The 26,856-nt window shown below is 45.0% G+C and overlaps 1 protein-coding gene across 1 annotated transcript; it reads right to left on the bottom strand.

Annotated features, from left to right (window-relative positions):
• Nucleotides 1–3,867: 3,867 nt before the first annotated feature.
• On the bottom strand, nucleotides 3,868–26,856 carry PLIN2 (perilipin 2). Its single transcript, XM_083482297.1, has 9 exons — nucleotides 26,635–26,856; nucleotides 23,801–23,857; nucleotides 23,521–23,716; nucleotides 21,451–21,533; nucleotides 19,751–20,036; nucleotides 18,948–19,132; nucleotides 17,337–17,471; nucleotides 14,417–14,707; nucleotides 3,868–5,731 (listed from the first exon to the last, which is right to left on the bottom strand). The coding sequence occupies exons 2-9, from the start codon at nucleotides 23,828–23,830 to the stop codon at nucleotides 5,597–5,599; spliced, it is 1,341 nt and encodes a 446-aa protein (XP_083338423.1). The 5' UTR covers nucleotides 23,831–23,857; nucleotides 26,635–26,856; the 3' UTR covers nucleotides 3,868–5,596.

The following is a 26,856-nucleotide window of genomic DNA, read 5'->3' as shown; positions in this document are numbered from 1 at the left end:
AACACTACCCTGCCCTAGACAGAGGGAAGGGGGCGGAGGTGGCTACTTGCAATTTCTCTAGGTAGCACTGTGGGGCCATCCCTCCTTGCACAGTACCCAGAGAGAGAGAACAAAAGAGAGGAACCGAGAGCAGCTACAGTTTTCTCTTCCTCATTCTGCCCTGCTGCTGCCCGCACTCCTCGCTCGGACTGACAGAGCTCAGCACAAGTAATAATAATAATAAATAATAAATTTTTATTTATACCCCACCCTTCCCGGTTCAGAAAACTGGGCTCAGGGCAGCTAACAACAAATTTAAAACACTTAATTGTGATACAACAAAAAACAGCATAAATTACAGTATAAAAGCGTGAATAACGATAAATTCAAAGTTCTAAAATCAATTTAGGGGGAAATCCATCCAATAAACATTAAATGATCACCAGGGCTAGCTGGCTAAATTAGTTCTATTTGGGTCAGTGAGGAGACCAGGGGAGAATTAGCTGTGGGATCCCAGAGTGGATAATCTTCATAAAAAGGGGAGGGGGAGGGAAGGAAGGAAGGGGAATAAAAGATCAGGCTAAATTCAAACTGAAAGCTAGGTGGAATAGCTCTGTCTTACAGGCCCGGCAGAAGGAGGTTAAATCCTGCAGGGCCCTGGTCTCCTGGGACAGAGCATTCCACCAGGTCGGAGCCATCACTGAGAAGGCCCTGGCCCTGGTGGAGGATAATCTGACTTCCTTAGGGCCCGGGACCTCTAAACTATGATTACTACCACGGGAAAAATTGTGAGCATCCTGTGCCTCTTGGGCTTGCTGATCGGAAGCTCGGCGGTTTGAATCCCCACAACGGTGAGCTCCCGTTGCTCTGTCCCAGCTCCTGCCAATCTAGCCATTTGAAAGCACACCAGAGCAAGTAAATAAATAGGTATCCTTGCGGTGGGAAAGTAAACGGCGTTTCTGTGCGCTCTGGTTTCCATCACAGTGTCCCATTGTGCCAGAAGCAGCTTAGTCCTGCTATCCACCTGACCCGGAAAGCTTTCTGCGGACAAACGCCGGCTCCCTCGGCCTGAAAGCGAGATGAGCGCCACAACCCCATAGTCGCCTTTGACTGGACTTAACCATCCAGGGGTCCTTTACCTTTTACCTGGTTGTGTTCAGTTGGCTGCAGTGCGGCTTGTTTTGTGGGGAGGGGTAGGTTGTTGGGTCAGATGGGTCATATTGATTCATAAGCTATTGGGGGGAATAGATAATTGTCCTGTTTTGCTGTGTATGTGAGAAAGGGGACCCACACTGGGGTGAAGGCACCCTTCTTTGCTTTTCCCCGCATAACTAGCTGCTAAATGACCACAGGCGCAACACACATTGCATTCTGGTGTAGCAGCACCAGGCTCGCGGTGTCATTTTGCAACCCCAGCACCATGTCAGCACATTCAGTGGGCTACATCCTACTCTGAATGCTGGTTTGGTGGCTTTGGTGGGGTAAGGTGTCCGGTGCAACTTATTCCTGGCCAGTAGACTCGATGCCGTGGCATTTCGACAGAGGTCGGTCTACGATGTCAAAGAACCCCTGCATAAAAACACTTTTGAGAAAGTGTTAAGGACAGGGCCGGAATTAGTTTTGCTGAGGTCCTAAGCTACTCAAAGTAATAGGACCCTTTATATGTCTAGCTGTCCTTTTCCACAACAAATCCTCGCTGTTTTTTGTGTTGAATATATGCTATCTGGTAGTTTATGGACCTCATAGGTATCTCAAGCCATTTGCACATGTTGCCCTGCAACCAGTCCATGCAGAATGTAGGCACCCTATATATAGAAAGGAGCAAACCAGTGATATTTGAGGGAGCAGGCTAGCAGGCAGGGCCCATGACTTACATCATAGGAGCCTACACAACACAAAACACCATTGCTGTAGGTAGGTTTTGTTTTATTTGTTTTTTGTCTTATATTTTGGAAATGTACATCCACAGGTCTTTTACCTTTAATTTTTTTGGGGGGGCCCCAAGAGAGTGGGGCCCTAAGCTAGAGCTTGTTTAGCTTATACGTACATCCGGCACTGGTGAAGGACAACATTTGAATTGCTTTAGGAACTGTTATCTGTAAATAATTTTCTATTAGATCTACCAAAGAATAAAATCAAATCAGGATTAAGAAAAAGAGTTTGGATTTGATATCCCGCTTTATCACTACCCTAAGGAGTCTCAAAGCGGCTAACATTCTCCTTTCCCTTCCTCCCCCACAACAAACACTCTGTGAGGTGAGTGGGGCTGAGAGACTTCAGAGAAGTGTGACTAGCCCAAGGTCACCCAGCAGCTGCATGTGGAGGAGCGGGGAAGCGAACCCGGTTCACCAGATTACGAGTCCACTGCTATTTACCACTACACCACTTCTTCATCTACGCCAGCTTTCTCAGGATGGAGGGGATATGTGCTGTGTCCCATTGGGGTACTGGTGATGCAAATATTCTATCTATACCCTGCCCTTCCCAGTTCAGAAAACCGGGCTCAGGGCGGCTAACAACAAATTTAAAACACTTAATTGATGCTACAAAAAACAGCATAAAATACGGTATAAAACGTGATTAACAATAAAATAAAAAATCAATTTAGGGGGAAATCCATCCAATAAACATTAGATGATCACCAGGGCTAGCTGGCTAAATTACCGTATTTTTTGCTCTATAAGACTCACTTTTTCCCTCCTAAAAAGTAAAGGGAAATGTGTGTGCGTCTTATGGAGCGAATGCAGGCTGCGCAGCTATCACAGAAGCCAGAACAGCAAGAGGGATTGCTGCTTTCACTGCACAGCGATCCCTCTTGCTGTTCTGGTTTCTGAGATTCAGATTTTTTTTCTTGTTTTCCTCCTCCAAAAACTAGGTGCATCTTGTGGTCTGGTACATCTTATAGAGTGAAAAATACAGTAGTCCTGTTTGGGCCAGCGAAGAGACCAGGGGAGAATTAGCTGCGGGGTCTCAGAGCGGGTAATCGTCATGAAAGGGGAGGGGGAGGGAAGAGAAGGGAAACAAAAGATCAGGCTGAATTCAAATTAAAGGCCAGGCGGAATAGCTCTGTCTTACAGGCCTGATGGACGGAGTTTAAATCCTGAAGGGCCCTGGTCTCCTGGGACAGAGCATTCCACCAGGTCGGAGCCATCACTGAAAAGGCCCTGTGGGGAGCGAGGGGGACAAAATGGGAGATCAAGGAAGATCAGTTGGGGGTAGGAGTGAGCAACGTCCCTATTTTCATCTGAGGAATGTTGGAGGGTCGGCATTCTAGAGCAGTAAGCAGTAAATTATTTCATTATTTGGGAAGGGGCATGTATTTTATTTAGATACTTTTCCAGGCACCCAAAGGTCTTGTGGTAGAGCTAGGCTGCATGCTTTTTTTTTTTAATGCCAAAAATATTTCAAGGATAATGGTTATTTAGTTCTTAAAAGAAGCATGCTGCGTTATCACTTTGTTTTTTGAGAGGAGTTAATGGCCTTCAAGGCTTGGTTAACTTGTTAATAATTTGAACGGTATTTGCCAACTCAGTCACACCCTTACAGAAGCAACAATTACTTCTTTGGTGTGTGTGTTTTTAAAAAGTATCTTCAGCGTAACTAAAAGTAGTAGATACACATTTTATTTTTCATGGAAGACATCTGACTGTGGGATAAGTGGTGATCTTGTGTGCGTTTTTATATAACTCAACTTAGTCACAGACGTAAGACAGCATAAGAAATCATATTCTTATGAACCCATCAAAATGTGATAACCCTGTATTTCAGAAAAGGTTGGTTTTTTCCAGTTGCAGCTACAACAACTTCAAATAATCATGAATTTCTAATGGTTTGGAGGTCATATAAAAAGCAATAAAAAGGAGAAGCAAAACATCGGCAGCCATCAGATTATACAGTTTTAAACTTTATTTCCAAGGCATTTCAGTGACTAGTGCTTAAAACTTCCATGTTATCTCTTATAATGCATAACTGAAGAGTGGGGGGAGAGGTTGTCCACTTCATGCTAAAGAGAGCGTCAAATTATCTCTTTAATTCAGATCTGTGGACCTAACCTATAAAATTAGCACCATAGGAAATCCTCATAATCCCATAATTAAAAAACGGGGGGAAACCCAAAACTGCCAGCGATATTAAAGGTTGTCTGAACCAAAACACGGCGTGGTCTTTCAACTGTAGCATTTCGTTAAGTACGTCTGATTCTGCATTTCTAGTTTGTTTTGAGCTTCCTCTGACTCTTCTGATTTGCATCAAGAAATGGCGGATCTGTTTGACGGCAAACCACTGGAACTATACAAACCCTGCTAAAACAACTGCGGATTGCGCAGGAACATCGCTTCAGGGCTAGCTTTCTCCATCTCATTTGTATTTTCTGCCCCATTTTTCACTACACGTCTTTTCTTTTTTTGAACCCTCTCAGAAGTTTCCCAGTTTACATCTCTTGAACCTGTGTTTGGCTCTGTTTTACTCTAGAGCAGTGGTGGCCAAACTTGGCCTTCCAGCTGTTTTGGGACTATAATTCCCATCATCCCTGACCACTGGTCCTGTTAGCTAGGGATGATGGGAATTGTAGTCCAAAAACAGCTGAAGGGCCAAGTTTGGCCACCACTGCTCTAGAGTATTGTCCTGGTTAAACCCCAGATGTTCTGAAGCAGTGATGGTGAAACCTGCGACTCCCAGCTCCCATCGGCCTCAACCAGCCTGGCCAATGGAAAGGGATGATGGGAGATGTGGTCCAAAATATGGGAAAGGAGCACATGTTCCCCTACTGCAAAGCCTAATTCTTACTGTCCCTGGGCTGTACCACTTCTGGCTGCAAGTGGAGAGCTCACACGACTGCTCTTCCAGAGAAAAACAAAATTAGGTCTCAGGAAGGACGGTCCTAGTTCAAACTTCTCTGTGATGTGCTAAGATTTCTACATGCAAAGATTTGCTTTGTATGGAAGAGTGTTTGGTCTTTCTCCCATAGTCTAAAATGGCGCAACCCAGGCACAGGTTTATCACCTGACTGAGAACATGAGTTGCAATTTGCTGGAGCATCATAATCTTAGAAAAGCAAGGAGCACTGAGCTCATCCATTGCATTTGAACTCAAAGGGCACCTGTTTAAACATTTGGTACGGAGTCATGCAGATACATCACAACGAAACAGAAAGAGACGAGAAATGGCTGCATTTTTTCTTCCTGGCAGGTAAAGATGGAGAAACAACAGAAGTATTTACAGAGGAACTGAAATTGAAATCGGCAAATCTTTCAGACAGGATTCCATGTCAAAGCAGCAGAGATGTGGTTTCAGAAGCAACTGCTGTCCAAACTGTGATATAGACTTAAAGTTGATATTGTTGACCAGTTGAATACATTTATCTGACACGGAGGACAAAAACAGTCCACTCCTCCATGCTAATAGGTTATGCTAATGTGCGTTCCATAATATTTTTTGACAAGGTTAGAGTTTTGATCGCTCTAAATGAAGCAAAAGTGATACAAACAATTCCGATACTCCCCAAGAGCTAAGTAACTCCACTCCAAAAAGCAGGAGGATAAGGTTAGGGGAAAAAATGGGTATGAACATATATTTATTCAATCAAAAATATTAGTTTTTGGTTTTTTGTGCTCGGTGTTTATTCAGCTCTTTGACCTGTGGTGATGGGCCCATTTGCACGTGAATAATCTTGCTGCCCTTCTTCATCCAAAGCCAAGATATCTGGTATCTCATCCGATTCTGAAGACAAGTCTGTGATAGCAAAATCCGGAACCTGCAGAGGAAGAAACTCAAATAAATTTGAAGGCAACATTTTCAACATTTCCCAAAGTGTTAAGGACCTAGGACTCAAACTGAGGAGAACAGGCCAGCAAAATTTCCTCCCATTTCACAGTACTATATTGACAAAAACATAGCGTATCACATGTGAAATGAAATAATATTGTCTTATCATTAAAAAAGTTCACAAATAATTAATGTGGGGAATTGCCTCTTTCTCTGGTGTAGGTTTCATAGTGAGAAATAAAAGGAGATCCAAAGATTTTAAACCAACCATTTATCCACATTGTGTTATTTTAATGTAGGAAGCAGTGGTAGAAACTCAGTTATGTAAGCTAGGCGCTAAATGGCTCCTTCAATCAGAGTTACAGTCGCCAAAACAGAATGCCTAGTTGCCATTTTGGGGCTAGATGGCTTGAAAGTCTTATTTTTCAATATGACTTTCTGGTTCCTGAAATTCATGCTGATTGTGCAGATAAAATATAATGGATAGTATTGTACAGGATGTGTTGCTGGTGTTTGAAAACATTCAACATCCGAATATTGCCAATAGAAATCAAGCAAAACACAAGACCACTGTTTATGTACTCAATCACGGCTGCAAGAATACTCATAGTCAGAAGTTGGAAGTGTCAAACAACACCAACAGTAGATTGGCAAACACTCATAATCACGTATTTTCAATTAGCAAAGCTGACTGGAAAAGTCAGGGGTGCCCCGAATCAAAAAACATACAGAGAATGGAAATTATTCAAGGAGTATATAAGATTATATTGTAAAAACGATATTATCCTAGCAGAATTGAATGATACTTGTGTATAATAAACAAATGGAATAAACACCTTAGAGGAATATATAGAAAAAGTCATAAAATAAACTGTGCGATAAAATCAAGACAATATGAAAAGTACAATGAAAACGATTGGAAGTTTTTTTTTCAGAAGACTGTATTGGCTAAGATATGACGCTGTATAAATGATTGGCTTTTCTAACTGTTTTTTTTTTTTTTTTTTGCTATTATCAATTATTTTTTTGTCTTTCTTTTTTTGCTTTTCTTTTTTATCTCTTTTCTTTTTCATTTTCGTGTTTAACTCCGTTGTAAAGTATGATTGTATTTTAAATCAATAAAGACGATATTTTTTAAGAAAAAGAAAACATTCAAGATCCAAGGATTCCCAGGCAGGAACTTCCAGATGGGAGAGATGTCAGGCACCATCGTGGAGCCCAGGCATTTTCACTCGGTCGCAAGTGGCCCGTAAAGGTAAAGGTAAAGGTAAAGGGACCCCTGACCATGAGGTCGAGTCACAGACGACTCTGGGGTTGTGGCGCTCATCTCGCTTTATTGGCCGACGGAGCCGGCGTACAGCTTCCGGGTCATGTGGCCAGCATGACTAAGCCGCTTCTGGCGAACCAGAGCAGCGCACGGAAACGCCGTTTACCTTCCCGCCGGAGTGGTACCTATTTATCTACTTGCACTTTGACGTGCTTTCAGACTGCTAGGTTGGCAGGAGCAGGGACCGAGCAATGGGAGCTCACTCTGTTGCAGGGATTCGAACCGCCGACCTTCTGATCAGCAAGTCCTAGGCTCTGTGGTTTAACCCACAGCGCCACCCGTGTCCCTTTAAGTGGCCCATAGCTAGGTGCAAAATGCGCCTGGCGAATTTTGAATGCTGATACGAAGCTGTCCTATATCATGTCAGACCACTGACCCACCCAGGTCTGAACTGACCACACTGACTCATGGTGGCTCTCCAGAGGTGCTATTCTGCTATGTTTTATTCAGAGCACGCTCACTGAAATTAATGACCACATGCTTTGCCCCACCCTCCAACCCTGGAAGCCTTCATAAGAGAGCTGCTCCAGAGGAAGAACTGTGAGGGGGGAGAGACTTTCTGTTCCTCATCAGGCACTAGTGTTTCCACCTGCCTTGCCCAACCTAGCCTTTCCTGGACTATGACTTTGAGAACAGCAGCAGCAGCGGGAAAGAGAGGAGTTCAGGGATATTTTTAAAAAAATGTTTTTTAAAGTTGTGCTTCTTTGTTTCTCAATTTGATCCTTTTACATGGTTTTGTATGTTTTGTGGTGTTTTATGCATTGTGATCTGTTGTTACTTTTATTGATTATAGGTTGGCAATTATTGATTGTGGTTGAACTGTTTATTATTTGCTGGTGCTTAATTTTACTATTAGGTTCTGATAGATTGCTGAATGTTGCTTTGATATAAGTTGTTTATTTTGACTATCAGAGATTGCAAAGAAAGGAATACATGATAACAACAAGAAGATGAAGAAGTAATAAAGAGACTATCTGGACAGATCTGGATAGAACTGTTTGATAAAAGCAGTAACAGAAGTGATGTTTTGATCCTCGTTCGGAGCTTGATGTAAGAGTACCCCCAACAAAATTTAAAAATCTGGCTGTATAATTTGGAAGTAATATGATTTGGAAATAATGTGATTGGACTGGCCTGTTAATAAAAATTATGTTTTAAAAAAAGATATAGGTTGTTTATTTTAAAGTTATTGTGACTTTTATATTGGATCAGATTGTCACTATTAATGTTTGATGTTTTATTATGTTTTTGTCTTGGAAGCAACCCAGTCAGATGGGTGGGGTATAAATGAATTATTATCATCATCATCATCATCAGAGTCAGGCCCATTAATTTTAACAGGTCTACTCTGTGTAAAACTCACTTGAATACCACTCCAGGATTTCAGACAGGAAGTCTTTCCCTGCCAGCACTAAGATTTTAGGGTTTTTACCTGGATATTCTGCATGCAAATCATGCACTCTAGTTAGGGCTAGCAATTAAGGGCTCGACCCTCTTCTTCCTGTTGTGTGGGTTTGTCTGGGAATTGCACTCAAGGTCTTTGTCACTGAAAGCACGAGTCCTATCCCTAGACCAACAATCTGGAGAGAAATCTTTCCATCCTCCCACAGCTTACATCTCTGCCGGATGTTTCCTCCTAAGTTTGGACTCTGATACCAGAAGTGAGATCCGGTAAGTGTTAAACTGTAGTGTATGTGTGAATCAGTTTCCCTCAGCGCATGCCCGCTTTACTTTAACCAACTGTCATAGTTTAGACCAGGTTATCCTCCAAATCTCTGTTTCTAAAGCAACAGCATGATTACATGGCTTGATTTCATCTCTGAAACAGTTAGGGAAAGGGAAAGGACCCCTGGACGGTTAAGTCCAGTCAAATTTGACTATGGGAGTGCAGCTCTCATCTCACTTTTAGGCCGAGGGACCCGGCGTTTGTCCACAGACAGCTTTCCAGGTCATGTGGCCAGCAGGACTAAACCGCTTCTGGCACAATGGGACACCGTGACGGAAACCAGAGTGCACGGAAACACCGTTTACCTTCCTGCTGCAGTGGTACCTATTTATTTACTTGCACCGGTGTGCTTTCGCACTGCTAGGTGGGCAGGAGCTGGGACAGAGCAATGGGAGCTCACCCCGTCACAAGGATTCGAACCGCCAGCCTTCCGATCGGCAAGCTCAAGAGGCTCAGTGGTTTACACCCGCAGGATAGTTAGGGTAAACAGACTCATACAAACCAGAAATAATTCGATTCAGAATGAATTGGTTTCAAAATAATTAAAGTCAATGGGCTCATTCAGGCCTAAAGTGGCAATGCCTCTGTGATTCCTTGGGAGTAAGCGCCACTGTAATTAGTGGAACTTCAGAGTAAGCATAGGCAGGATCAGCTGCCTATTATTTTAACACTGTGGACACAAAAGTACTATGGTGACTATGTCTGCTGCTATGCTGGTCTCCCTGCTACCATTTGCTTTGAAGCTCTCAGAATAAGGCAGCAGGGAGTTTTCTGTCCTAGCCGTGCCGTACCTATTTCAGCAGCAGACTGGATTCGAGGTCAAGTTGCCTACTCTTCCGTAACCTGTTTTGAGCACCTTACGTAGATAAGGCTACAATCCTACACACACTTTCCAGGGCATAAGCATCACTGAACACAGCAAAACCTCTAAGTAGGAACATGAGGCTTCATCTTACACCAAGGGAGAAATATCTAGTTCCATTTTGTCAACACAGGCAGGCAATTGCCCTACCTAGAGCTGCAGAGTGTTCGAAAATCAGGATATATACGCTAGGCACCAAAAGGCTCCTTAAAACCAAGTTGCAGTCTCCCAAACAGAATGTCTAGTTGATATTTTGGGGCAAGATGGGGCTAAAGTCTTGTTTTTCAAAAGATGGGCTGTGACTGATTCTCAGTTCAACATCTGGCTAGTTCAGAGGACTACCTTGAGCTAAGTTAAGAGTTTTGAGAACTTAAAAGAAGAAAAGTCACTTGATTCAGGGACAGTCCACATATGTATTGGCCTATTCCGACCTCTTAATGGTGACACTGGCCCTTCATAACATAGGGCTATTCTTCACAACTGTGAGCAGGGCATTGGGGTGGGAGAAAAGAAGAGAAGCTACAACAATTCACTATAACGTCGTTCTCGGCTCCTGCTCAGGCTGCAGAGATGATGCATTTTGGTTTCCTGAAATTCAACCTGATTTTGCAGATAAAATATAAGGGGTAGAATTCTATAGGATGCGTTGCTAGTGTGTGAAAACAGTCCAGATCCCCAAGCATACACCTCCAGATGGTAGAGATGTCAGGCACCTTCATTTGGTTACAAGTGGCCAATAGCCACTTGTGCCTGGCGAATTTCGAACACTGGAGCTGAATGGCATTGAGCTTGTGATGTTCTGCTTGCAAAGAAGATCCTGTACAATTGAGCTATTGCCATGAATAGGATTGTACTTATGTTTGTCTTGAATGCTAGTGGAACATATACATATGTACCAAGCAACGGCAAAATGCAAGTACAGTGGTACCTCGGGTTACATACGCTTCAGGTTACAGACTCCGCTAACCCAGAAATAGTACCTCAGGTTAAGAACTTTGCTTCGGGATGAGAACAGAAATCGTGCTCCGGCAGCGCAGCAGCAGCAGGAAGCCCCATTAGCTAAAGTGGTGCTTCAGGTTAAGAACAGTTTCAGGGTAAGAACAGACCTCTGGAACGAATTAAGTACTTAACCCGAGGTACCACTGTACTCTGGTTCTGTTGCTATGTAACACGTTATTTACCTGTACAGAAAACTAATAATTATTTTCATATCATTCTTTAAAGCAGGGGTAGAAAATGTGGGACCCTCCCAGGTTTTTGTGGGACTCATCAGCCCCAGTCAAATTGCATGTGAGCTTACTTTCCTTTGTATAAAACAAGCCTGAAGGAGGCCCCTAACCCATTCACGGGTCCTTGTATGATCAGTGGAAACAGTTGGTCCTGGCAATTATTAACCAATCTCAATTGCACCCTGATAATTGCCACCTGGGGATGCAGGTGGCGCTGTGGGTTAAACCACAGAGCTTAGGGCTTGCCAATCAGAAGGTCGGCAGTTCGAATCCCCATGACAGGGTGAGCTCCCATTGCTCGGTCCCTGCTCCTGCCAACCTAGCAGTTTGAAAGCACGTCAAAGTGCAAGTAGATAAATAGGTACCGCTCCAGCGGGAAGGTAAACGCCATTTCTGTGTGCTGCTGTTTCGCCAGAAGCGGCTTAGTCATGCTGGTCACATGACCCAGAAGCTGTATGCCGGCTCCCTCGGCCAATAAAGCAAGATTTGCACTGCAACCCCAGAGTCGTCCGCAACTGGATTTAACGGTCAGGGGTCCTTTACCTTTACCTAATTGCCACCTGCCTGGATTTTAAAGTGTCTGAATTAATTTTAAGATATATTTTAATTAATTGATGTCTGTTTTTATGCTTATTGTGTTGTTTTTATGATGTTAGCCACCCTGAGCCCAGCCTCAGCCGGGGAAGGCGGGATAACAAATAAAAATTTTATTATTATTATTATTATTATTATTATTATTATTATTATTATTATTATTATCACATGCAATTGGTTTTAATGCAGATGAACAATGCTTATGCAACACCAGAATTGTATAGAGGGAAAATTCCACAGCCTGAAGGGAAGGAGAATATCCATGGGTGTGAGAGATCCCACAGCCTATCCGTGATCTTTAAACCACAGATTAATTGCACGGCTAAAACCAGTCCATACATGAATTATTGCTTGTCCTTAGTAAGCCAAGGTGGTTATTATTATTCAAATTTGTTTACCACCCTTTACCCGCAGGTCTCAGGGCAGCTCAGGACAAAAAATCACAATATAAAAAACACAAAATACGTAATAAAAATAAAAGCAGCAACAACCTAATTATTCCTGCTCACTGCACAACACATTTTAAAAGGGCATTGTATGTCAATCAGCCAAAGGTCTGGTTAAAGAGGGAAGTTTTCGCCTGGCGCCTGAAGGTATATAATGAAGGCACCAGGCGAATCTCCCTGGGGAGAGAATTCCACAGACGGGGAGCCACTGCAGAGAAGGCCCCGTTCTCCTGTTGCCACCCTCCGAATCTCTTGAGGAGGAGGCACACAAAGGAGCGCCTCAGAAGATGATCTCAGGGTCTGGGTAGGTTCATATGGCGAGAGGCGGTCCTTGAGGTCCTGAGCCTTTTAAGGCTTTATAGGTCAAAACCAGCACTTTGAATTGGGCTTGGAAACCAATCAGCAGCCAAGGCAATTGGACCAGGATAAACAACTGGGGAGAAATTCAACACTCTGCTGTGTCGATGGCACCATCTGCACAAGCATTTCAGTTTGCCAGATGAAACAATCTCTCCTCTGCTCCCCTTGCATGCTATTCTGGGGGGTGGGGTGGGCAGAGGGGCAGAGGGGTTAGAGAGGAGGGGAAGCCCCATTGCACAGGCAGAAGTCCTTGAGCAGGGCTTCAGCTAACAGGACTAGTTAGGTGAATCCCACCCACCCGCCAGTGCAACAAAAGGTTCACATTCTTCTGCCAATGCAACTAGGCAACACCAACCAAAAACTGTGTTCAAAGAAACCAGCACAACAAAGCATGCATTATAGATCACATGACAGTTGGCATGGTTCAATTTTAAAGCCAGCTTTTTAAAGGGCACTTTTAGACTAGGGGAATTATTGGCAATGAATTGTGATTCGAGTGGGCCTGCTGCTTAATTCTACCCCAGCAACGTTGGCAGAACGCTTAAGTCCTCATCGGTGCTGCTTCTACATAGGTGGAAGTCTCAGGGCATCCCGTGCGCTAAATGTTTTCCCTGCATGGACAAAACAATTAATATATTGACCTGTGTGTACTTTGTCATGTAACTGTTAGCGCAGCAGGATACCTGGACAGCAGAGCAAACTTGTTTTTGCTTGAGTTTAAGCATCAAATGCAAGAACAAGCAGAGCAGGAGGAACCAGAAATATCTCCAGGTCATTCGCTGATGTTCTCAACAGTTTGTTGTGGTTCAGCTTCCTAGGACCTGTTGTAAAATCTGAAGGGCCATCAAGACTGCGGAATGTCTGTGCTACGAGAGACAGGTGGTTTGGCCTCCTTTGGCATAGTATACATCATAACAGCCTACCGATTCAAGCCACAACCCACCGATTCAAGAGCCCCGACCCAGAAAAGCAAGCTACAAGCAAAAGCTGGGATGGTAGAAACTTAAGAAACTGCAAGTATCCAGAGAGCTGGATGAGGAGTCGTAGGAAGGAAATAAATACAGCAGCAACATCTGGCCCATCTGTTTACATGTAATGCTTGGTGCTGATTCAGCAATTTGCATTCAACCCATTTTAAACAGACCCACAGCTCAATGGTAATTGAGTCACAACGTTTGTTTCTCATCCTCAATACTCTTTACACAATCCAAGAGACAACAGACTCCGGCTGCTGAAGCATTTATTACTAAGCATACATGTGAAATTACAAGGCAAGGCACTACAAAAAGACAGGCTAAAAACACCCATGTACAAACAGCATGAATCTCGTTTAGCGCACAGTGCTCAATAGTAGCTTAAGTGGAGTTACTGAGTAGTACAACGTCTCACATTTAGAAATGAAGGACGAAGGTGAGCTGTCGCAACAGACAAGTTACTCTGGCAAGTCTAGTCCAACTCCACGCAAGGAGTGGAAAAAGCTTATCAAGGCTTTTTCTCTTTTTTTAGGTCCTAGAACAAATTGCTTTAAGGCAAATGGAAGGAATGATAAGTATACAAGGGTACAGTGTGCAGTTTTCAAACGAAAGCTGAATAAGAAAATGTAATTATGCTGCCAGAAGCTTTACAGATTTTCAATAAAGGGGGTTGCTTTGGTTTTTTCCCGCCCCTGCGTATATTAACAGAATAGCAGTAAGCTCCTTTTAAAGGCCACTTTAACTGAGAGACAAGATGGGGCTTTGTAATATACAGGTAGCTAAACAAGGTGTTTTCTCCAATGCAATCTGCTGAGGCTCAGAAGTCTTTTAAGGCACTTTGCATCTTTCACAACTTCAAACCCAAACACTGGGAACTCAACTTGGGAGCGCACAAATCTTTTTTTTGCTTTCTTGTCAGAGAAAGCACAGCAGGAATTAAATTTCTCCCCCCTGCCCCAGCAGGTTACACTGCAGCTACCACAGCTCGGCCACCTTGTCAGTCAAGCTACATGGCGTGTGTGTGTACGTTTTGTTACGCCGCCATTTTTTCTGTGTTGCGTTCAGGCTGTTTGTCCTCCTGGCTGGTCTTTTTCTCCCCGTCACCTCTGTGCCCAGCATTCTCAGAGCCAGCCAATTGCGGGTAAAAGGGACCTACCAGCCAGTTGAGGGGAGTGTTGTTCACCAGGTAATCCATCACGTCGTCCAGCGATTCCTTCATTTTCTTCAGCTGCCCTTTGCTGGTGGTGATGAGGTTGTCGGACACTTCCTGGAAGGAAGACGCCGAGCGGAAGTTCCGGTAGACCTCGCCCGCCATTTCCCCCACATGGTGAACCTGGCCTTGGATATTCTGGGGCAAACCCTGTATACTCGACACCAGGGTGACGCAGGTGGTTTGAAGTTGCTGGGTCAGGTTCCGTGCAATCGTTAGTGTGCGTGATTCAATGTACTGGAAACAAAAGCAAAACACACAGACATTGGAAACGGGCTCCATGTTATTCTGTTAGCTTAAAATAACCCCAATACAGTGGTACCTCTGGATACGAACTGGATCCGTTCCGGATCCGCATCCTGAAGTGAACGCAACCCGCATCTGTGCATGCCGCGATTCGCCGCTTACGCGAATGCGTGTGACGTCATTTTGACTGCACATGCGCGAGCGGCGAAACCTGGAAGTAACGTGTTCCATTACTTCAGGGGCGCCGCCGAGTGCAACCCGAAAGCGCTCAACCTGAAGCATATTTAACCTGAGGTGTGACTGTATTCTACAGCCGGGGCCGCCACCCTAGACAACAATAACTTGAACTTCCAATGTGGGGGTACAGTCGTACCTTGGATCCCAAATGCCTTGGTACTCAGACGTTTTGGCTCCCGAACGTCGCAAACCCAGAAGTGAGTGTTCCGGTTTGCAAACGTTCTTTGGAACCCGAATGTCCGACGTGCCTTCCAATTGGCTGCAGGACCTTCCTGCAGCCAATCAGAACCCGCGATTCGGTTTCTGAACGTTTTGTAAATCGAACGGGCTTCTGGAACAGATTCCGTTCAACTTCCAAGGTACGACTGAAGTATGGAATGAAGCTGGGACCTGTGCTCAAAATTTGCTAGGCCCATTTGGCACCTGGCTATCGGCCACTCACGACCAAGTGAAGATGCCCAGGTGCCAAGATGGCGCCTGATGTCTCCACCATTTGGAGGTGCATACCTGGGGAACCATGGATCTTGGCTGTTTTCACAATGCATCCTGTATAATTCTGTTACATTTTCACTGCCCAATCAGAATGAATTTCAGGAATTGAAAAATATGGCTTTCGAACCACCTGGCCCCCAAAAGGGCTACTAGGCATTCTGATTTGGTGACTAGCCCTGGTTTAAGGAGCCATTTGGCACTTAAGCTTATATATCTGAGTTTCTCACACTGGCTGAGACACTGCCATAAGACCCAAATGAATGCTCATACGCACTGACCAATGTTTCTCAGCATCCAAGGGATCCTAACTTTGGCTGGGACTTGCAACCTAATCAGACCCCTTGATCTGGAAAGCGAAAAGCATTTCTCTCTCCTGGCCTCCCATCAGTAACAGATCTGTCAAGTGGTTCTTCAGTTATATCCTATTTGCCAGATAGCTTTACCCCCACGCTTGCTACAAAGATCTTGTAGGCGTGGGAAAGAGTGTGCTGAGAGAAGCCACCTTACTCATTCACATCTTTTCCCTTTTCTTTACAAGCTTCCTGTATTTCCGCTGTGGCTGAAACAAGACAAGCAGCTAATACCCAGTAGTAGCAAGAGCTAAGTTTAAGCCTTCGCTTGAGTCCTGGACAGCAGCCTTATCACTGCTGTAATTATTTGGGTCAAAAGGTTAATACTCTTAACCTTGATAAAGAACTTTCAGCATGGCCAGCTGTAGACTGCTGCAGCAACTGGGCAAGGAAATTGTTTTGGGTGCAACCTTGCCCTTTATAGCTGCAAAAATATATATGATACTAATACATTAGGAGGACAAAAACATAGCCTTTCAATCAATGGACAGATGGCATTGCAACTCATGAATGGATCGCCTTCAGACAAACATTATGTATGGACAGATTAAATATTTGGAGTGCATTTATCGAAACCATAGGTAAAGGTAAAGGTACCCCTGCTCGTACGGGCCAGTCGTGTCCGACTCTAGGGTTGTGCGCCCATCTCACTTAAGAGGCCAGGGGCCAGCGCTGTCCGGAGACACTTCCGGGTCACGTGGCCAGCGTGATGAAGCTGCTCTGGCGGGGCGGCGCCAACGCAGCACACAGAAACACCATTTACCTTCCCGCTATAAAGCGGTACCTATTTATCTACTTGCACTTAAGGGTGCTTTCGAACTGCTAGGTGGGCAGGAGCTGGGACCGAAAGACGGGAGCTCACCCCACCACGGGGATTCAAACCGCCGACCATGCGATCAGCAAGCCCTAGGCACTGAGGTTTTACCCACAGTGCCACCCGTGTCCCTATCGAAACCATACCAACCCATGAATCCATGTATATTTGAGGGAAACTGTAAGTTCAGTCATTTGCACATGTGTTATATAGTTCTGTGATCTTAATTATATTTTGCTGTCATAGTGTTGTTTTCCTCTACCTTTTAAAATGGTTTATGTATTTTCTTTCCTTTTTTTTACTTTAACTGGTTATATTAATAAAATTGAATACAGTAAAAAAACACAAGTAAATAGTTAAAACAAAAACAACCAAACAGCGAGCCCTCTTCCTGCAAACATATTTATAAGGCTGCAGAATACCGCATTTTTTGCTCTATAAGACTCACTTTTTCCCTCCTAAAAAATAAGGGGAAATGTGTGTGCATCTTATGGAGTGAATGCAGGCCGCACAGCTATCCCAGAAGCCAGAACAGCAAGAGGGATTGCTGCTTTCACTGCGCAGCGATCTCTCTTGCTGTTCTGGCTCCTGAGATTCAGAATATTTTTTCCCCTTGTTTTCCTCCTCCAAAAACTAGGTGCGTCTTGTGGTCTGGTGCATCTTATAGAGCGAAAAATACGGGTATTAACCTGACACACATCTGCCCAATGCTCACTCAGCAACCTACCTCAGCACTGCGGGAGTCATCTTCTTCATTTTGGCCTGTGTTTTTCCTCCATTCTACCCAGGAATTATACAGCTTTTGTTGGGCATCTTGGAGTTTCTGGTTGGCACTATTCATATTCTTTCTGGCATATTCAATCTGGAATACAAAAGACTTGCACGTTCAACTTTTGGGAAGTACTCTTCAATGGTGCAATCCTGCACATGTCTACTCAGGAATAGCCACTGATTTCTGCGAATCTTTCTCCCAGGATACAGGAAACTCAGATCATTCTTGGGAGTGCTTTCGCAGCTAAAGCAATCTTTGTTCTGCCAACATTTATCAAACAAGATTCAGGTAGGTAGCCGTGTTGGTCTGACGGCAGTCGAAATAAATAGATTAAAAAACTGTCCAGTAGCAAACTTAGTTGGTCTCTAAGGTGCTACTGGACAATTTTTTAATTTTTTTATTTCTTTAGTTATCAAACATGTTTGTACAAGGTCGACTTTGATATCTCTTTTTAAAACTCCACCGGCGATTGTTAAACCCTCCAACAAACCCTCTGAAAAAGAATTAGGAAGTTGGAATTTCACAGCGCTATATGGATCTCGTATAAATGAAAGATATCTACTTGGGCCCCAAAATGTAACTGTGTATTCTTGCCCAGTAGAGCCTCTGTTTTCACCAATTCCTCCCCTTTGGTGCAGTTGCTGGCACACTACATATCATTTTGAAGAATTCTTTATTTGTTTAAATAAAGCCTAACATTTCCCCCTTCAGATTACCCTGCCCTAAGAGCCCATCAAATGCCACTATAGTGTTTTTTGGACCTATTGTTTCAACAATTCGATGTTAAGAAAATATTCTTATTGTGTCCATGGATGTAGGAAGGTTGCCCAGTAAAATGCTGAGCTGTGTATTACCTTAATGCTAGCCTTGCAAACTTTAAAACTTGAGGCCAACTCACAAATAAAGAACACAGGATTAAAATATTATTAAAAAGGTACAGTGGACTGCCATCCACTGATACATGCACTGTGAGTCCCAAAGGTTGACTGAAACCATAGCTGTCAACTTACAGATTTGAAAATAAGGGACCAGCAGCCTCGAAAATAAGGGATCAGCAGCCAAAATAAGGCATTTCCCAAGCACAGGTATGTTCAACTTCTGAGCCCCTCCAAGCCAAAGGCAGAAAGCCCAGCTAGCAGCCAAATGAAGCCTCAAGTGGTGGTTCCCACAGCGCAGCAACCCGGCAAAGGGGATGCAGCAAGGAAAACCACCGTCACCTCTCTGCTGGGAAGCGCTGAGCAAAGGCGAGTCCCCAGGCAACGCGGCCGATTTGATCGGCACAAGGCATGCAAGCTCCACCCCATCAGTCGTTCTTAGACTCCTTATTGGGTGAGCAACGCAGCCAAGCAACACAGTTGGAGCCTCCCTCCTCCCTGGCTGGCAGGGAGGGAGGAAGAGGAGCTGAGCTGCTTCCTTTGAAACCCAGGAAATTTAAGGGACATCATCAATAAGGGACAGCAGCAGGACACAGCACTGGGATAAGGAACTTTCCCCCCAAATAAGGGACGCTTGACAGCTATGACTGAAACCCTTTGCAAAAATCTGAAGTTAGAGCCAAGAACTCACCAGATTGACAGTGGAGTTAAGTTGAGAGATTGTCTCTTGGCTTCTGAGCTTTGCATCTCGAACCTTGATTAAGGCCTGCTGGTAGGCACGGGATCGGACCTTTGACGACAAAGACCCTAGTCTAACGTAGTAACTTGGCTTCTGAACTCCAACTTCAAATCCTTCCATTTTCGTAGCTTCTTTCTCTGCAGAATCAAAGAGCAAACCATTCCAACTGTAACCGTGGCAAGTTAACGCCGTCAATCTTGCAATTAGGAAAGCTAACAACTGCTTCCTATCTTTCTCGCTCGCTTCTTGAGAGTCTGTTGCCTATAACCAAGAGAGACAAATTCTCCCAAGGCAACTTTGCAAGGTGGTTTTGGTCTGATGGTGAAACATTCAAGGTGAGAGAGCTGGCGACTTTCCCAGGGAAGAGCTTTCAGCAGGGGGGTGGTCTACTGTCCCTCAGACCTTGTGGGGGCCCAGACTATATTTTTGGGGGGAAACTGAACGAATTCCTATGCCCCACAAATAACCCAGAGATGCATTTTAAATAAAAGGACACATTCTACTCATGTAAAAATTCCTGGATTGTCCGCGGGCCAGATTTAGAAGACGATTGGGCCAGATCCAACCCCCGGGCCTTAGTTTGCCTACCCATATTCTAGGACAGCCTTTCTCAACCTGTGGGTCCCCAGATGTTGTTGGACTACAACTCCCATCACCCCTAGATAGCAAGGCCAGAGCTCAGGGATGATGGGAGTTGTAGTCCAACAACATTTGGGGACCCACAGGTTGAGAACCACTGTTCTAGGAGAACTTACCTAGTTCTTCTTCCGTCAGTGGGAGATACTGGTCTACAAGGGTCTCTGATCTGCTGAGTGCAGTGTCAACCCCACTGGTCACCAGACGCAGCACCCGGCTTCCCAGAACGGTGTTGATGCTGCCACTGACCACTGACCGGGTCAACTCCACACTGTCCTGGACGGCTCCTTTTGTCTTGTCAACAACTCCATTAATGGTTTGTGCAACAGTATCCTTGGCACCAGTCACAGTAGTTGCGACGACATCCCTCGCACCGACAACCACATCCATTGCATTAGCGACAACCTAGAAAAAGTGGTTTCAGATTCTTCACTGCTAGCTGAATGCAAGACGCAAGGAGTGACACAACTCATTCAGTATAAAGCACATGGGCCCAGTTTGCCCATCACATTAAGCCAGAGTTTAAAAATACAGTTTTATTACGAACGAGCGGTGTGCTGGCACACACTCGCAAGTTCTTCATGAGTTTCCATAGCCCCCCACCAAGCATAAAACAAGACAGAATCTTGCCCATTGCATAACCTGATGTTCCCAAAAAACCAAGATCAGTAAGCCAATAAAAAAGCTTGCTTCCTGCTTGCTGGTTTTTTTTTTGTGGGGGAGGGGGGAACAAACATAAACCTGAGTTCCGACAATGCAACCAGCTTAGATTCTGAATCACTCTGTGTACGCCATGCAGACTTTTGAGGAGTGTGTCCCCAATGCCTAGAGTCTTCAAAGGAGCTGTAACACTGGATTCTTACTTGACAAAACAGAATACCTCATGGGTGAGGACCTCCTTCGTGCGCCTCCTCCTCGAGAGGTCTGGAGGGTGGCAACACGAGAGCGGGGCCTTCTCTGCAGTGGCTCCCTGTCTGTGAAATGCTCTCCCCAGGGAATTTTGCTTGGTGCCTTCATGACACACCTTTAAGTGCCAGGCGAAAATGTTCCTTTTTAACCAGGCCTTTGGTTGATTTGATTGACACCTGATGCCCTTTTAAAATGTCTGGTGTGTTTTTTTGCACAGGGGGTATTGTTTTTATTTTGATGATATATTTTGTGGTTTTATATTTTGGTTTTGTTCTGTGAACCGCCCTGATACCTCCAGGTATAGGGCGGTATATAAATTCAATAAATAAGTAGTAAGTAATGATATTGGAAGTCCCAGGGTCGTAGCGTGGAGAGGGCCGGGGGGGGGGGGGCATAGCCCTAGGCGAATTATTTGGATGGGCAAGCAGAGCAGTGCCCCGGGCTCCAGCAAAGGACGCAACACCACTGGTCAGTTCTACTCTGTAGACCCACTAACATTAATGGCAATGACTAACTTAAGTCCCTTCATTTCAGTGAGTCTACTCTGAGTAAGACTAGCACTGGATACCACCCTAAGTGTCCAGTGAGCAGCCTATAGATATGCGAGACCTTTTCCTTCAAAGAAGTGAATGAGAAAGCCCTGCAGGAGAGGGCTTTGAACTCAACAGATACATAAAGCAGGGAACTTTTGCATTTGTAGATTAAACACTGGGCAGGTATCCCAAGTAAGTCGTACCATCCTGCGTGCCTCGGGGCTACTTCATTTGTTTCCTGCGATGAAGGCCCCCCCCCCCCCCCGCTCCCCAATGCACCCTGTTACAGTTGGCACCTTTTTTCCAGTTCATGTGTAACTCTGCTTCGAACCAACGAGAGAGAAAAAGCCACACTAAAATCCTTCTAAATAGTTTACCTTATCAGTTGGTTGATAAAGTATTGGCAGCCTTTCCTCGACTTTGTCAAGTCCTATGCAAGCGTAGCTGTTGGCAACTGCAACTGGAAACATTAAAGGACCGTTAGGCCAGCTTTTGCAATTTTAAGAAGTTCATCAGAAGCTGTTTATTTCTTTGAACTGCTGGGAAACAGGAAGCATTCTGGTGTATCACGTTAAGGACGAAGTTCGTCATGAATGAAGTTCAGAGCTCCTTCAGAAAGCGATAAAAGAGGGTCTCCTGGCCCTCTGCCACTTCGCAAGAATAGGTTTCCACAAACAAGCTGACACACTCAAGCAGGGGAGTGCAAAACGCAAAGTGCCAAGTTTCTAAACTGTGAGACATTGAGAAAGTAGGCGAAAGGGGAAGATGAGACAGAACTTAGAAGTGGGTGAAGGGTGAGAAACTGGAGCCAGGAGGATTTTTTTGACTCATTGTGCATCTTACAAGTCACAATCTTATTTGACTTCGCACCCAATTCGTCCAGAAAGCTTCTTTATAGCCACAGCGGCCCATAAACGTTATGCAAAGGTATTAGTAGCCTCGCAATGAGCTGTTATTTAAGGCAGGCCTTTACAGTTCTTTGCAGGGAGTGTGCTTCCACTAAGCTAAACAAAATACTCTGCCCGTGGTGAAAACATTTTAGGCATTCTACAAAAGCAACGGGGCTTCTGAGCAGAGCATTTTGCAAGCTGACAACTGAATATGTCACTGGGCTGCAATTTCCATCATCCTTGACCATTGGAGAAATTAAGCAGCACCCAAGTGGTTGAATAACCATTCTGAGATCAGCGTTAGAAGCTAAGATATGAAAACTAGGAGCTAAATAGCACCTTAAACTTAGGATATGGGCACAAGAACAGAATGTCTAGGTGAGATTTTTTATAACAAGAATACAAAGCTGAAAATGAATGAACTGCAGCTAAAATATTATGTTCATTTTTCATATGGTCTACTCCTTCCCTTGCCAACCCCCTAATGTTCTTAAGAGAGTTTCTTCTCCAGTCTTCAGAGAGTAGCTAGAAGTGGCAAGGCAGAAATAGGTCCTCCTTTCCTTCCGCTCTGCAGTTTTAATCTGATAACTTAGGCACAGTACAGCGGTACCTCTAGTTCTGAACTTAATTTGTTCCAGAGGTCCGTTCTTAACCTGAAACTGTTCTTAACTAGAGGCGTGCTTTTGCTAATGGGGCCTCTTGCTGCCGCTGCAACGCCGGCACATGATTTCCGTTCTCATCCTGGGGCAAAGTTCTCAACTCGAGGTAACCCTTCCAGGTTAGCTGAGATTGTAACCTGAAGCGTTTGTAACCTGAGGCGTTTGTAACTCAAGGTACCACTGCACTGCGCCCAGAAAAGTGGTTAAGAGCGGTAGTCTCGTAATCTGGTGAACTGGGTTCGCTTCCCCGCTCCTCCACATGCAGCTGCTGGGTGACCTTGGGCTAGTCACACTTCTCTGAAGTCTCTCAGCCCCACTCACCTCACAGAGTGTTTGTTGTGGGGGAGGAAGGGAAAGGAGAATGTTAGCCGCTTTGAGACTCCTTTGGGTAGTGATAAAGCGGGATATCAAATCCAAATTCTTCTTCTTCTTCACACTAATGAAATTCCCTGTCGCAAAATGCACCAAGAAAAATGGGAGTTTCGAACACTGCGTGAGATTATTATACTCGGTGGCAGTGTTCAAAATTCACCTGATGCCAGGCTCATTTGGCACTTGGCTATTGCTCCCTTGCAACCACCTGAAGGTGCCTGGGAGCCAGGATGGAGCCCTGACAGCTCCACCACTTGGAGGTGCATGCCTGAGGATCACTGGATCCTGACTGTCCCCATCAAACTCCACTAGAGGGATCACAGATGACTTTGGATCTTACCATGCTGTCTACACATCTGAACGCACAGCCTATGAAACGACAGCCATTTCCAAACGAATACCAACTTGTATGCCCAGACTGTCATTTCTGCTTGGGAACCTGTTTATTGTTATGAATAAACCTGATCTTTTTTTGCTCTGGAAGAATTTTGCAAGCTGAAAAGTGTTTCCAAGAGCTGCGGCTTACTTTGTGGCTCCAGCTTTTGGATGATAGGCATAGCGCCAGTCATGGCTACTGCAGTAATGGTCTTTACGCCCTTCTCCGCCATCTCGCATACAGACTTCAGGTAGGGATGGTTGTCCTTCGTGGTGACGTAAGCTGAGGAGACCATGTCGTAGGTGGAGCTCACCAGGGGAAGGTTGGCAACCCTGGCGACCACATTCTGTGTATGCAGAAGACAGGACAGTTAGCCCACATTTCTTCTGGAATAAATCGTCAGGAACATTTTTGGTGCGTGCAAACATACCTGCTGTGAATCAGTCTGCTCTTCCGCCATGTTTGGGCCTTGAATGCTTTATAGAGTCTGGGGGAGGGGATAGAAAGCACAAGTTAAATGCAAGGCTTGAAACAAAACATAACCTTTTGACAAGTTGCAGCCACTAAGATATGCTCAGCTTGTTCCGTTATTAAAACGCTTTCCATTTATGCAATATGGAAGGTTGAAACTTCAAATCTGAAAGCATTTTCTTTCCGGACAAATATGACTAGCCAATAAAATTTGTGGGCAATATCCAGTGAGTCATACTCATGAATAGACCTGCTAAAATCAATAGGCTTAAGTAACTTGATGTACTAAGTATCAATTTCAATGGCCGTATTTAAAGCATGACTATTTTGGATATCTTCCGTTATTTCTAAATTATAATTCACTAGTTTATTCAGTAATGCTTGAACTGAGCAGAGACATGTTCTGGGTTGCTTTGGCAAAGCCAATTTGTATACAACCTTGGGAACACTTGGCTTTTCTTGTGTCCAAAAATTCGCCTCACTTTCCAAGCCAAAATGTAGCAGCAACAAGTTAGGGAAATAAGAGTTTAAATTGGGATTTGAAAAGTGGAAGCTTAGCATTGTATTCTAGTATTCTTTACTAAGTTACTAAACAAACAACAGTGCCTTCAGAGTAGACATTAAACCAGAGCTTTCCAGACTGTGTGTGTCACGACATGTCCTCTGCAGTGTGGAAAGGGGGTTCATTTAACCTCTGGTTTGCTACTAAAACTGAATTACTGTGTCGCAAAATGATGCATGTCTAAAAAGTGTCCCGCCAACAGAGAGTTTGGAAAGCTCTGCATCAAACTCCGGTTACAAGAATGAGTGAAGAAAAGCCAAGCTGAATCCACAGTTACCAAATGTGGATCCACTGTCAAAGTTGTGTTAAATGGAACAAGGGAGACTGTTTGTTCCCTCTGTAGCAATAAAGTGCTTAACACGTTGCAATTGCCCCTTCTTCCGCTGCTGGTTGTGAGACTCTCCCTCTGCAAACAAAACTGCCATCTGAATTATGAAACCACATCATTAGTCTATTAAGGACAGAGAGTTGCTCTGGAATATTCCTCTCGCTCAGCCATCCTTGAGTTCGTGCCCTCCAGATATTTTGACCGTGACTCTTATCATCCCATGATTATGAGCTATGGCTGGTGCAGGCTGTGGTCAAAACCAAACAGGATTCAGAAATCTGTTCTTGGCAGAGTACACATTGTACATTTAAAGCACATTCTCTCTCCTCTCCGTGAAAGGAATCCTTTGAACTATAATTTAAGGGTGCCAGAAATACAGGCATAAACTACAGTTCTAGGAGTGGGGGGGGGGGGTTGAATGGGTGTGTTTGAAACGTTTTGTGTATGCACTATTAAAGAGTTTCTGTAACACAGAAATGACAGGACGTGTTTCCATTTCAGTTCTCGTGAAACTTTATCCTGCTGCAGAAATGATTACAAAGCAACTTAAAAACAAAAAACCTTAATGCCTCTCTTAAGTTGATCAAGATCAGGCAGGATTCCTTTTCATACAAAAGGTAGCAAAAGGGAAAGAGCACACCATGCTAGGGGCATTTAAGCTTCCCATTTTAAGTCTCGGTGCAATACTTGAAGGACCACCAAGCACTCAAAACCCAGGTTTTTTTTAAGATATAGTACAGTACAGGTGATGCATTGGTTAAACAGTTAGTACAGACAACAGACAATGAATTCCAAAAATCGCAGGGAGCTTTTTCAAATTAAAAAATGCTCACTCACCCACAACAGTGTTTTTGTAACCCAACTACAATATTTCACGCAGTGTAAATAAAAGCAACCAAACTAAACCTCTCCTACAGAGAACCCTGTGAAACAGCTGCAAATTTTGCCTCTCGGCCCCTTCAAGTATGGGATAATTTAGAGGCTTTGAGGCAGCTTGCATGTTACACAGATGAACGCAGCTTTTAGCAGAGAGGGAGAGAAAACGAACAGGCTTGGTCTCCTCCAAACAATGGGACCAAACTTATTTAAGCAGCAGATTCTATATCGGTTCCGTTTGCTTAGGTTGCATTGTATTCATCACACAGCTCTTTTCCCGATTGTCCTTTGCCCCCACCTACATTGCCAAGATGATGACCTATCCGACAGAAATGTTTCCCACCCAATTATGGCTCCAGTTCACTGACGGCACAGCATCCGCCAGCAAGAAGTGAAAGTACATTTATAGACCTCCCCAAGCATCGGGACGGAGGCGTTTGGGGAGCGCCTGCATTTCCTTGCTGCCGTCCCGGAAAGCCTCTCCACTCACTCCTGCATCCTCAAGAGAGATCTTTCCTCACGGAAAAAAAGGGGTTTAAGAAGATGCCCTGTAGTCCCGCCCCCCTCGGGCAAAGAGGATGCCAACTGCACTTACCTGGGAGTAAGCCCCAATCAACTCGCGCGCGCGTGTGTGTGGCTTACCTCGGAGTAAGCCTACACAGGGTGTGCCCTGCCTTGTCTACGGCCCCTGCGCATCATTCCCGGGGCTTTCCAAACGGAAGATGGAGAGGAAGGAAGACGCAGAGCAAGAAAGCGCAAAGGGGGACTCGCAGTGTGGGACTCTTTGCTCTCAGGGTCGTGGGTTCGAGACCCGCGTCGGGCGAGAGAGCCCGGGCTTGGACAGGATGACTCCTCGAGGTCCCTTTGCAAGGCGAGGATGCGCGCAGACCCGCTTGCTCCTTTGCGCCCTGGGCTCCCGCAGCCTCTCCAGGCGCGTCCGCGTCCCCCATCATCATCATCATCCCCACCCCCGATTGCAAAGACGCGCAGGTTAGGCTCCTCTCGGCCAAGGGCAAAGGCGACTCACCTGTCGGAGGAGAGGTAGCTGCTGCCTCGTGTGCGTCAAGCGCGCCCAGCTGGTCCTCTCGCCCCGTCGGCTCCGCAGCCGCGCCCCAGCCTCGCCGGCAATTTATCCGGGCGGAGAGAGGGGGGGGCGTCGGGCAGCCTCCTCCTCCTCCTCCTCTCGCGAGACGCCAGGCAGCTGCAAATCCGGGCAGCTTCCTCCAAGCGCGCACACTATGCGCGCACG

Source organism: Podarcis liolepis, assembly GCF_965112155.1.
Source record: "Podarcis liolepis genome assembly, chromosome: 17".
Lineage (NCBI taxonomy): Eukaryota > Metazoa > Chordata > Lepidosauria > Squamata > Lacertidae > Podarcis > Podarcis liolepis.
Note: the sequence above shows the minus strand (reverse complement) of the source record. Positions and strands in the feature narration are given on the sequence as shown.

What these genes read in the sequence shown, in the direction of transcription:
- PLIN2 (XM_083482297.1), bottom strand. Translation starts at nt 23,830, where the DNA reads ATGGCGGAAGAGCAGACTGATTCACAGCAG. An exon ending in ATGACTCCCGCAGTGCTGAG is followed by an intron (nt 14,708 to 17,336) that starts GTAGGTTGCTGA and finishes TTTTGTTTCCAG; the next exon opens with TACATTGAATCACGCACACT. An exon ending in ACACTCCCCTCAACTGGCTG is followed by an intron (nt 5,732 to 14,416) that starts GTAGGTCCCTTT and finishes CTTCCTCTGCAG; the next exon opens with GTTCCGGATTTTGCTATCAC.